Below are 13,311 nucleotides of genomic sequence, written 5' to 3' on the forward strand. Positions count from 1 at the left end.
TTAGTGTCTCAAAACTCAATGTATACTCGTTTTCTTTTATTTTTGTCGAATCAACAACGATCATGTCACAATTTCAACTATAACGACGTAGATTACTATAAACTTATAATTTCACCTATAACAACTTAAATTACTATAAACTCACAATTTTGTAAAACAACTCACAATTTCTCTTTCTTATATAAAATTAATTATATTTCTTAATATGTGTTAAATGACCAAAACGTCATATAATCTAGGACAGAGGAAGTATATGGAGGATGACAAAGTAATATAGCTGGCAATATATTTTTTTTGGTTGATGAAGTATCTGGCAATATTGTTGAAGTGGAAAACCCAAACTACCAAATGATTATCGTATATCAATAACTTCCAAAGTTTCTGTCGGTGTTCTTGCGTTTCCTAATATGTAATGTGTTATTTCTCTTTTGTTCTTTTTCTCTGACTCTGTCAAGGCTTAACAAATTCCCTATATTCATCCCTTATGGAAAGGGACATGGAACAATTAATCATTGATGAGAAAATTCCATTATATATTAGATGCTGCTCATTTTTAACTCATGTACAGCGGAATAAAATGTAGTTAACCTGTCTCAAATTTTAACTCAATTGATAAAATGAAAGAAATTGTTATATACAGAACGTCGTGATCGAAATTCAGACCTGGACTCCTCAACTTATGTGCGTCAGTTTTCAATAGCTATTGTCATTTCATCTATCTAATGAAGAAAATGTAGCTTAATCCTATAAAGAACCACTACATACAAAGAAGAACACTTAAGTTTTACTTTATGGTTTAAAATTAATTTTAAATTAACTTATTTTGTAACATCCATGTTGGTTAAAAGTATGTTAAACATAAAATGATTTATGTTTTGATAGATCCATGAAATAAGTAATTGAAAAATGCATTTAGAGTTGGCTGTTTAAAATTGAAACTTCAATTTAGAAAAACTAATTCTATTTAAAAACATTCAAAAGTGATAAAATCAATTTTATGTATATAATAGGTTCTCTTTTTTAATAATATAAGTGGTTGTATGTCATAGAGAGAATGCAAACTCTCTTATATACTCCCTCCGTTTCAAAATATAAGCAAAATTTACTTTTTAGGTTCATTCATTTAATGATGTATGTGGTTCATATTATGGACCACATACATCATTAAATAAATGAACATAAAAAGTGAATTTTGCTTGTATTTTAAAACGGATGGAGTAATAAGACAGTCAACCTAATTTGTCACGGACAGACAATCAATTAATCTCCCTCATTATAAGGATCCATTTGTTCCATATTATAAGCAAATGATTTTGATAATCAAATTTAGGTTAACTTCCAAAATACGACACTGATAAGAAACATAACTGAACTCAATGTAAGGGCCTGTTTTTCTACCTCCTTTTACTTGTACTATACCCAACTTTGATTAGTGGGGTATGTTATTTCTGTATTTTGCATATATTTTTTATCTATCTACCTAACAGTTAGGAACCTTCTAAGCTCCAAGTTGTAATGAAAAAAATATTGTTGAGTCAAATAAAATAGTTTCATGATCATAGGGAAATTATCAATGTTACAGAGCCAGTAATAAAAAAATCCAGATACTCCCTCTGAATTAAAGTAGTATATAAGTAGAAACATGTGAACAAATTATCATTTAAAATGCTCGTGCACATTCCTCAAGCATTAAATATTGAGTAATGATATTTTGACATCCATTTGATGACAACTTTGTTAACAACCTTGTTTTTCTCACTTCTTATTGGTCAAAAACAATGGAGAGAGAAAAAGGAAGAGAGAGGATAACAACATCATGTGAGTATGAGAGAGAAAGTTGTCAAAAAGTGGTTGTCAAAATATCATTTCTCTTAAATATTACACGGTTCACCATGGATGATGTTGCCACATATCAGTGGTGTGTATTGTCCCGTTTATATATGTTTTTGTTTGTTGTATAGTTTATATATGCAATTTTGCTATGTCTCTCTTAGTGTATTTACGTGTATTGTTTTGATAAAAATGTTCTATTGACTTTGGCTTATGTATTTGCAGAATGATATTTAGAAATACTTTGGTTTTGTACCATGGTTTGTCTATACATATTTTGCATCATATGATTTTGGCTAATCCATTTTTTCCACTTTGAACTTAATTAAGCATAATATATCAGAATTTATTTGGACCATAATTGGTATCAATATTATTATACTTTTATTTAAAGCTTTACTTCCGAACTTAATATCACATCTTAAATGTCTATAATATTAATATTTTTTTTTTGGTGGAATAATATTAATTTTTATCATACTATATATCATATCCCAAACTCATAATAAATTCTCAAATATTTAGATAAAATGTATAAATTTAACAGTTTACAGTTACACAGGAAAAATTAATAAAAAAGGACTACATTTATTATTTGCAAATATACTTTTTGCATAATGAGAAGATTGTGTGCAATCATTTTAATCACTAGACAAAAATATATTTTGCCTTTCCCTAGTAAATTAATCAGTAATCATGCAGCTCATGCTTAACAATGATGTTAAAAAGTTGCAGAACAACATACAAATGAACACGAGTATTTTTTCTAACTCCACTTTTCATTGGAGGGATTCAATCGTGCTCAACCTCAAGTACCGAATGTGAATCTCCCGTAGTTGCTGCACCATGCAGTGCAGCAGCTGTGGGAATATTTCGATCTAATGAGAGAAAATTTCTCTTATTTTCTCAAGTACTCTGTGCTTCTAAGAAGGCATTAAAATCGGCTTTCGTGTTTCTCAAGCTAGGAGTATTGCATGATGCTGGAGAGGGAGGGTAATGAGAAGTAGAAGATGTAGAAAACCTAACATGGTAAGGTGATGTATCTGATTTTCTAGCATTTGTTCTAGAAGAACCATTCTTGAGAACCCCTTTAATAAGGTCCTTCTCAAAGACAAAAGCTGATGTAACAGGTGCATGTACATCATTATAACTACTTCCTTTGATCAATTCCAATGGTAGATCAAAATAGGAACTTGTGTTGTCTGTTTCAATGTCATTGAATAGTGCAGAAGAAGCCCAAGAACCACATTCAAACTTTTCTAAAGAAACTGTCCTAGATATTGTACCTTCCATTTCTGATCCTTCTTTTCTAGTTTTAGCTGACTTTGCTTTGCCGAATCCCGGTAAAAACATGCAAAGAACACTACATTTGAACCCTTCTTCTGCATTTGTTTCAAGGTCGTTATCACTCGCATGATGTTCTTTGATAGCCTCATTTTTAGAGAAGCTTTCATGTTTGATATTAGTGTAATCATGTTCCACCATACTTGGTTTGATTAACCAATGATCAAATTCATCAAAGGGTGATAAACTTGCTCTCCCTTCACCACATGACTTGCTTTTCCTTAACTTGATTTCTTGTAGCAGATACTGATGCTTGAGTGTCAAGTTACTAGCTTGACTTGGAGATTCTACAACAGAACCTTTTGTTTTTCTCTTTGAAGTGAACAAAGGTGATGAGTTGGTTGAATTTGGAAGACTAAGGCTCGTGAATTTTGGCTTTGAAAGTTGTACTGGTGGAGAAGTATCATAAAATGCATGATTAATAGAAGACTTTTTCAGTGATAATGCATCAATCACATTCTGTTTTTGTTTTTGTAAGTTATCCATAATTGTTATAGGGAAATCCCCTTCAGCTATCATTGCAATGCCTTTTATGTTTGTTGATTTTATCTAGTTTTTGGAAGCCATGATTAATGATATAGGGACTTTGTATGAGAAATTGTACTAGCTGGCTGCACTACTTCTACAAAAAAATACATATAACGTGAAGTGTGTGCGGCATGTTCCTCCATATCTTAGTTGTGATGATCATGTTCTCTCTCTAATCTAGATTAATTATATATATTTTTCCCTTAAGAAAATGTTGATTTTCTCATTAAGGAGAGTTATAAAAAAAAGGTTGATTACCCATTTTATTATATAATAGTAATAATTATTATTATATGCACGAGCACTTGATAAAACAAACGTCATATATCAGAGTTAATTACAAACTGAACTCCAAACGTGCTGGCATATACCCCTCTTCTATCTCTTTAAAGAAATAAAAAGCAAAAACAATTGGTGATGTCATGGTTGTAGACAGAGAATCTAAAGCCAAATATAATGAAAAATTATTGTTAACATTAATTTAAGGCAATAAAATATTAAGAACAACAAACAATGACTTTTCTTTCTTGAACAATTTTCCTTGAAAAGATGAAATTTGTAACAAATTTGGACAAAGACCCCCAAAGTACTGACATATATACCAACACCGGACACAACATTGAATGTAATCACATATGTCAGTGTCGTCTTGGTGTCACACCTTGACACACACATTTGATCTTAAGTGTTGGTGCTCCATAGGATAAATGAGAGATTTTATGAAATAATTGAGATACTGAAACTGATTCCAACTTAAGAGACGTTATTATTTTTAGAAAATTTATAGTTATTACAATTTTTTTTTTTTTTTTAAGAAGTCAAACTAGCCTACTGAAATGGGCACTGGCGAGAATCATACCTGAGACCTTAAGGGTGTGTTTGGATTGAGGGTTTAGGAGGGGAAGGGAGGGGAGGGTTCACTTTTAATTTTTAAATTACAAACAACGTAAAATGTTTTTTTAAAATAAATTAAGTGTTTTTGAAGTATTATATAATCATTTATCATGTTGTTATTTCAATTTTCTAAAAATTATTTTATAATAATTTAAAAAAGAAAAGTAAGCCCTCCCCTCCCTTCCCCCTCCTAAACCCTCCATCCAAACACATCCTAAGAGGAGCACACTACAAGGTCCTAGTATTTATTTTTCATAAGATCTTGGATAGAAATTTATTCGAACTAGCTCAAACAACCCTGGATGATGTCAGGTGAACATTATGATATACTAACTCATTTCAATATAGTAATATTATACACTGAATTTGAGTGCCATACCAGTTCCTACTGGAGGGAGTTGTAAAACAAAATCAAAACTACAGAAATACCTATAATAACAGGGAAAGCTGAAACCAAGTATAGTGCTCCATAGCCCTGCAAGAAAAAGAACTTCCTTAATGCAAAGCTTAAAGGGTGACCCACAAAAACTAAAAAAACTATACGTTAAGAAAAGGAGAATTTATCTAAAGAATAGCAATGAGAGCTTCTTATTTTGCAAAAAATAATTTTTAAGAACTCAGAAAATGGACTAGCTAATGTGGTCACAAAGTCAAACTATAGATGTTTAACAGTTGAGAGACAGAATTGAAAGTAAAAGAAGTATGTGCAGTGTATCTACATTCTGTTGTGATGAATAGTTGAATGACAGAATTGAATCTTTCAAATGAAGTATGAGGAGATGAATTTAGGCCAAAGAGGAATCAAAGTAAAAGAAGACACGTTCACGGTGGGAAAAGTACTAGAGACAGGCTAGAGATTGAGAATAATGGGAATTTATGGTATAGGATAGGATATCATGTCATGTATCTATCGTAGAATCAGTTAGGAACCAGTTTACATTTATAAATCTGAGGTCCAACCATTGAAATCGTTGAATTGATACATACAATCTTAGAGCTTGAACTTAGGACCTAGCTCAAACCCCAGAAAACCGACTTCTAAGGTGAGGACTGTCCAACACACTAGGTGATGTGGGACTAGACTCACCCCCTCAATAACATATTGCAAGAATGGCTGCAAATAAGGCAGACTTTCCAACACGTACATCCCCATACCTAGGCCCAATGAGCCTGGATCTTGGACGATGCAGGCAGCCCAACAATAGAACTGGGAGTGAAGTTGCTTAAAGATGTAAAATCTGTAACCCTTCTGAGACTGGTTTAAGATAAAAAGACACATTTGAATGACAGGGCTGAGAGTTCATCAGGACAGGAATAAGACATCAAAATCACTTATGAAGCACAATGGTGTGAAGGAGCATTAAACCACTAAAACTATATAGAATATGAGGAGGATTTGTCGCAGCTCAATATTTATACCAAGTACATTGTTAATAAAGAGGAGCTAATCAGAAAATTTATAATGAGTGATAGTTAATAGCCTGCTACTATTTGTTATAATGCTTTAAACCTAAGTTCTTATACAAGTCTTTTAACTAATTTAATTCTAACACAAACAATAGCTCATGATTATATTAAAAATGTACAGGTACGGACTAAAACATAATCTACAGATTCTATATAAGTTTACGGCCACATCAAATTCCTTGATTATAATATAAAATTACAGTATCATGGTCTGCACAACAATAATCATGGTGGCTAACCAAAAAAAGCTAAATCACAAAAATAATCTACAAGGCAGGTAAGGAACTGACCAATGCTGAAGGCACTTCTGTTTCATCGTCAGTATTCGCATCTTCAATTTCAGCAGCAGAATCCCAGTCAATGTTTAGTCTCTTTGCAGCCACTTGAGGATCGATTCCAGTGTCAGTGGTTTTTGCATATAGAGATTTTTTGGGCTTTTTCTTTGGTGATAATTCAGCCTATCCATTAGGAAAAATAAAATAGCAGCAAACTGATTGAGCTTTTCATTTTGAAAGAAAAATACATTGATAATGAGGAAATGCAAATATATGAGCGTACAAATACAATTCATTATATCACTGGTAATGAATGGAAGGTAATAAACAATTAGTTCTGAACAAAGTGGCAAAATTTGAAGTTTTAATTAGAAATTATATAGTGTAAAAGAACCCTGGCTGTATTTCCACCACGGCAATCAAATTGGTCAAACATATAATAGAGAAGCAGTACGTTAGAAGTAATAAATTGTTAGAAACTGGTACCAAAATACAATTTAATTGTTGAAATTGACCTTTACTGATGGCATGATACATTTACAATAGAAACATAATTACACTTACAATAGAGAATGGATGATTCACACATAATTTAAGGAAAGTGATAGTGTACTATTACAAGACAAGTCCCATCCAAGAAATTCGAGAGGTCTCTCCCTCCAAGAATTAGAGAGCTTGGTCTCTCCCTCTCAAAACCATTCAAAAACTATCCCATAATCACTTTCTCCTTTCACTTCTCTACTTATTCCTAAATTTAGACATAACTAACATAATAAATGCTCGTAACTGCCCATAAAATAAATATAAGAAGTCTAACATAAATCAAATTTTAAAACTGACAATGGATAAAAAATAAACAAAATTTTAAAAAGCACGTGATCAAAATCAGTAGTAAATCTTTGTGCAAGGATTTAGATGTCTACAAGATTTCATGTTTTCGGCCTGAAGAAATGAATTTAATTTGAGAGCGTGATTCATTCATTGGGAAGAAGATTAACGTTTAGTTGTTAAGAAGATAGCTGAATTTGAATAATAAAATTTATTGGCAGCAGAAAATTTAAGCGACTTAAATGGAGATACAAGAACAACGCAAGGCAGAAGTGAGAAAAAAAAAATAGGTTTTTACATGAGTGAGGTGTGGTGTTCGTACTACAGACAAGCAGCTTCAAGTATAAACCCTCACTAACTACATTTTCAATGGAAATTTATGAACTCTCCCTTTTCCCTGAGAATTTGTATGACTACCCAAACTTCAATATTTATGTAGTTTTCTCGTCACAAAAAGAAGAGTGTGACTAAAGTTTTCTTATTACAACTAATACTCTCAAGTAAGGTAGTTAATAAAAGAGAAATGATTTTTTGATACAAAAGTTTGACATCAAATTTCGATGTCAATTTAGAAGGTTAACATTATTCAAATATGTGGTTTGTTAAGTTCTGTCGACAGTTAAATGAATATAACAAGGTGCGCAACTCATTAACCATCTACTGAACACAATTAACCATGATTTTGAACATCTAAAAAAAATTGTTTGGTTAGAGTACAAGTTCAAACTTAAAATACTATTGCTGTTTTTACGCACTTCAAAGTATATTGAGAAAATAGTACCTCCTTAAAACAACACAAGAAACCTGATATAGTAAAGGCCAAATTGTGTGGACACGATGCAATTAACTACCTCACTCACATGTTCAAGACATCATGCACATCAAACTATAGATTGAAACAAGCCCAAATTCAACCATACCTCTAAATTAGGCCATGCGGTCATTTCCTCAGCAAGCATCTGGAGAACAGCTCTATCCTTTGGAATTTTCCCCTCATTCACCTAGTAAATGCCAAGTCATTTATTTTCAATCTGAAATCAGCTTTTGACATTATATTGAGTTTAAATGCCAACACATATATACAAGACAGATTTTCAGACAACAAATTGCTGATTACTCTATAATTGCTATTGTTTTCACTTTAGAAACGTGTAGAAGGGCAGCTAGAACTAGAAGTCAATAAAACTAACAGAAAGGTACTTTTGCAACCTGAAAGTGGACTGGAATATGCTGCCCTTGGTGAGATTTATTTAGAATGTTTTCTCAAACAAAAAAATAATCCAACTCATTGTGTTTGGTTCAAGCACACAAAAATGGATTGTGAGACAGAGCATTAGTTATATTATCACAAAAGATTTGAAAAGTTGAAGGTTTGGACAATAGTGCAACAATATTTACCCTAAAAAATGTACCCTGGAAAATAGATTTGGAGAATAAGCCAAAGGTCTGTACCCTAAAAAATGACCAAATGTTCATCCCAAACAAGATTTTAAATAAACTCTAAAGCTTCTGGTATAAGTCAAAGTGTCGATGCTTCTACAAATTAAAGCATAATTTAGATAATCAGGGATATGGAAGCAAAAACTTACTTCTTCCAAAGCAGTAACTAGGTCGTCTCTTGTTGGGGCATCAAGATCTTCAATACCAAGTAATCTTTTTCTCTCAACATCTCTGGGATCCTCAATCATTATGGTTAGTTTTACCTGGAAATAGGATAAAGAAAGAATCATTAGATCATCGTGGGCAAGAAGAGATGCACAGTAAAACCTGGAGCTTTTCAAATCTTGATGGAAATGTATAGTTACCATAATTACACCTTCAATAACATTCTGTAGAATACGAATTTAATCAATCCAATTACACCTTCGAATTATACTATTTTAAAAATTATACTTACAAAGTTCTAAACCAATTAAACTTTTGTATGTTTGTAATTTGCGGTAATAATAAATAACAATAGGATTTGCTTCCAGGTTCAATTTTAAGCCCGCTATCTTTTTACATCACTATTGGAAGAACTTACAAAGCACATTCAAGAACGAATACTGCTATACGTACTTTTTGTTGAGGATATATTATTATTGGTTGGTGAGCCAAGAGAGGAAATAAATGACGTTAGAGGCTTGGAAAAAAGTTTTAGAAGCACATGACCTCCATTGAGTAGAAGTAAGACGAATGATGTGGAATGTAAGTTTTGCAAAAGGAAAAGTACACCACAAGCCACATGATTTAAATATCTTAGGTGAATAGTTCAAAACAACAGAGATTTGCTGGGAGATGTAAACCATCATCTTCAAGCGGGGTGGCTGAAGTGGAGGAGGGTCCTGGGCGTTTTATGTGATAAAAAGGTATTGCTCAAGCTAAAGGGAAATTTGATATCGTACATCTATAAGACAGCCAATGTTGTATAGGATGGGGTGTTGGGAGGTAAGAACCCAACACAGAATAAAGACAATGCAGCAGAACCAAGATGAGTATGTTGTGCCGAATGAGTGGAAACACCAGACAAAATAGGATTAGGACCGCTCGCAGTGGAGAGAGTTGGGGTAACGTCTATTGTAGAAATGATGGTTAAATCTCAACTTAGTGGTTTGCACATGTGTGGAGGTGACTTATAGATTCCATGGCAACTAGAGTAGATTAAATGGAGCGAAATTCAATTGCTAAAGATAATGGCCAAGAAAAACCATAGACAAAACTATTAAAAAGATTTAGAGGTCAGTGGTTTGACTATAGACATGGTTTATGATAGAAAATTGTATCTTTGTATCGTCTGATCCATATAGTTGACCCCACCTAGTGGGATAAATCTCGATTGTTGTCGTAAATAGCAGTATATATTTGCTTATACTTTAAATAACATAATTATTGTTAAAATAAACTGATATGATGAAGTATAAAATGATTTTAATGTTGTATCAAATTAATTCTCTACACTTAAACTATTAAATGATAACTTCCAATTCAATGACTAGATTCATAAAATTCACATTCTACATAAGAATTATTAATGGTGTAACTATGTTAATTTTGACACCTTCGATCTTGAATCTCTCAAGAACAACAATTTTTTTTTCATAAAAGGACTGTTTGACAAGATATATTTCTGAGCTTATATAATATAAGCTCATATGACTAAAAAAAACCGTTTGGTAACCGTCATTTCCTCATGCTCGTATAGCTTATTTTTACTAGTTCATAGCGTTTTTTGATAAGCTAATTCAAGAAGCTTATAACGTATCATTTTTCTCTCAATTTTACCCTTGTAATCTTAATTGAAAAAAGTTATATTAATTAAATATATCTTTTATACGTCATTTCATATTTATAAGCTAGTTCAAATGTTAATTCTACCAAACAATACAAATTCAATCACCTAGCTTATCACAAGCTCATTCGCTATAAGCTAAATTACTTGCTATTCACTATATTTTACCAAACAGAGCTAATTTCGCATAAGAAAATTGGATAAATTATTAGGAGAAGAAAAAAAGTGAAAAGGGTATACCTCCCCAAACAACATGTCCCTGTTTTTCTTTAGAAGCTCCAAAACCTGCAAAAGGGCATCAAAATGCATTACAAAATGAAGGGAAAAAAAAAACATTTTTTATGAAAAAGTAAAGATACCCTTTTGATTTCAGCAACATTTTCAAGGTCTTGAGGGGTTGGTTCTTCTTCATCATCATCAACAACAACATCATCATCATCAACGTCATCATCAAGTTGCTGTGTAGAGGAAACACCCAAGTCAGCATCTTCATTTTCAGCAGAGGGAACGAATGAAAGAATTCGGCGATGAGTGGTGCTAAGCTTGGTGAATTGTGTTCCGTTGGTAAAGAGAGAGTGAGAACAGCGAAAGGTTGAAGGAAGAGAATGTGATTGTGAAGATGAAATTGAAGGAAGTGTTAATGGCAACGGTTGTGATGATGATGCCACTGCCATTGCTAAACGACTCGTAGCTGCTTCTTCTATCCTATCATCTTTCTTTCTTTAACTCTCTCTTCACAATTTCGTTTATTTTTGTTTTTAATTTGATTTATAAATTTAGATAGAATAAAAAACAAAAATAAAAATGTTTCAACTATTGAAGGAAGAAAATGTATTTTTAATGAAGATGATAATAAGGATTTTAATTAAATATGATATTTTTTTTAGAAAAAAAAAATAAGAATATGTTTGATTTACAAGGGAAGATTAGAGATCTAATATAAATTTACTATTTTAACCTTAAAATTAATTAAATATATGACGTGTTTCAATTTCTTTACTTGAAAGAAAAAAATCAATAATAATATGTTCCCTTGATAATAAGCAATTGTAAGAATGTTTTCGTGAACATAATTAAATTAGTAACGACAATGCAAAAAGAAAATAGGTCGTTTTGAACTAACTTTTCTCCTTTCAATTATATTCTTAAGCAAATGGAGAGGTATAACCAAATGCAACTTGTGAACTATAGGACATGTCAACAACAAAAATCAATAAGTCGATGGAGAGGCATAGTCATATGATGTGTCTTCAAGTCATAAAAAAAAATATATCCATGTTGATGCACCTTCAAACAATAGGCAAATAAACCAATCAAAAACACAGTAATCCAATGAAGTAGCAGAGCAAACTTCATCAACGATCCAAGAACAAAATATGAGGCAAAACACCAAAATTTGGTGTTTAAAAATAAGAGAGTTCTACCGTGCTAGAGCTCGACAAAGAAACCAACATGTTGAAAACCAACTGCTTCAACAAAAACAACATATTTGGCTTCAATAGAACATCAACCAAGTTTGTGCGCATAAGGCACAAAACCAAACAATCAAAGAACTTGAATCAATACAACCATCAATGAAACCCAATCCAAAATTGTCTTCAATCTTGTGGAGAAACCAAGTGTGTATATAAAAATTCAATCTATTTGATGAACTCAACAACGAAATCATGGAACTTGACAGTTGTAGACAGGCTAGGAGCAAGCACGAGTCAAGAGACTAAATGTGATTCATAATCATTTGAACATAAGCATTGAATAACCAATGTTAGTCATCCTGCGAGCTTGATGAATCACCTTATCCAAGAAAAACACAGAGAACCAATACTTCAAATACATTGCTTTTATGGTAAACCAAAAACATACAAAAAAAAAATGTAATTCCAACAACAATAGCAGTGGGGTCTGAAATAGTTCCAAACAGATGGTCTCAAGAAAATGAATCATCACTAACACTCAAGTAAACCATGAGAGTGTGAATCTTCCTTCAGGATAAACAATGCATGGACTCACAAGCATTATCGAGAAACAACACTAAAATTACATGTACAACATGCTCAATTGGAATCACCAAAAGATATCTCGAGAGAGTAATTCCATTAACTAGCAATTCCCACACAATTATTCCTTTTTGTATGAGTAACTACACTTCAAAGAAACACGTGGCAACAAGAGGTATGAAGAGAGAATACCAAACAAAAATTTCGTCAAATAACCATCGATCAATTATAGAAATTGTAGCATCAATCATCAATAACCATGGAAGAAAAACTAGAATCATACCAAAACCAACACAATAACTTGTGAGTATCCAAATTCACATGAAAAATGCACGCACTAATCATCAATGTCATGCTGCAGTCAACAAAAACATCTCAAAGCAAATCAGATGCAATGTTGGAGCATAATAAACCGCAATGTTACTAACAACCAAAACCGTCAAACCGAATACAATAACAACTAATTAAACACACATAACTTTTAGGCTAAATTGCATTTTTGGTTCCTTAACTATTTAGGTAGTATCACTTTGGTCTTTGGTCCCTTAATTAAAATTTGATTTATTTTGGTCCCTTAACTTCTCTCTGTTACACATTTTGGTCCTTTTCGTTAGTTTTAATTCAAAACCGTTAGGTTTTCTTCATCTTCTTCTCCTTTTTTTCATCTTCATATCATCTCCATCAACCTTCAACAACAAGAATCCCAGAAAAATTCCATAAAAAAATGAAGAAAACCTAACGTTTTTGAATTAAAACTAACAGAAATGACCAAAATGTGTAACGGAGAGAAGTTAAGGGACCAAAATAAATCGAATTTTAATTAAGGGACCAAAGCGACATTACCTAAATAGTTAAAGGACCAAAAATGCAATTTAACCTA

The 13,311-nt window shown here is 32.2% G+C and overlaps 2 protein-coding genes across 2 annotated transcripts; both read right to left on the reverse strand.

The window, feature by feature from the left end:
• Nucleotides 1–2,607: 2,607 nt before the first annotated feature.
• LOC146900385 (uncharacterized) lies at nucleotides 2,608–3,825 on the reverse strand. The gene has a single exon (XM_085732604.1). It carries the CDS (start codon nucleotides 3,691–3,693, stop codon nucleotides 2,737–2,739), a length of 957 nt encoding a protein of 318 aa, XP_085588730.1. The 5' UTR covers nucleotides 3,694–3,825; the 3' UTR covers nucleotides 2,608–2,736.
• Nucleotides 3,826–4,840: 1,015 nt separating this feature from the next.
• On the reverse strand, nucleotides 4,841–11,172 carry CEST (death domain associated protein). The gene is made up of 6 exons (XM_085732605.1): nucleotides 10,794–11,172; nucleotides 10,675–10,719; nucleotides 8,756–8,869; nucleotides 8,087–8,167; nucleotides 6,354–6,521; nucleotides 4,841–5,071 (listed from the first exon to the last, which is right to left on the reverse strand). The coding sequence occupies exons 1-6, from the start codon at nucleotides 11,106–11,108 to the stop codon at nucleotides 4,982–4,984; spliced, it is 813 nt and encodes a 270-aa protein (XP_085588731.1). The 5' UTR covers nucleotides 11,109–11,172; the 3' UTR covers nucleotides 4,841–4,981.
• Between the last annotated feature and the right edge of the window lie 2,139 nt (nucleotides 11,173–13,311).

Source organism: Medicago sativa, chromosome 8, assembly GCF_051527215.1.
Source record: "Medicago sativa cultivar Bolivia chromosome 8, Bolivia_mono, whole genome shotgun sequence".
NCBI lineage: Eukaryota > Viridiplantae > Streptophyta > Magnoliopsida > Fabales > Fabaceae > Medicago > Medicago sativa.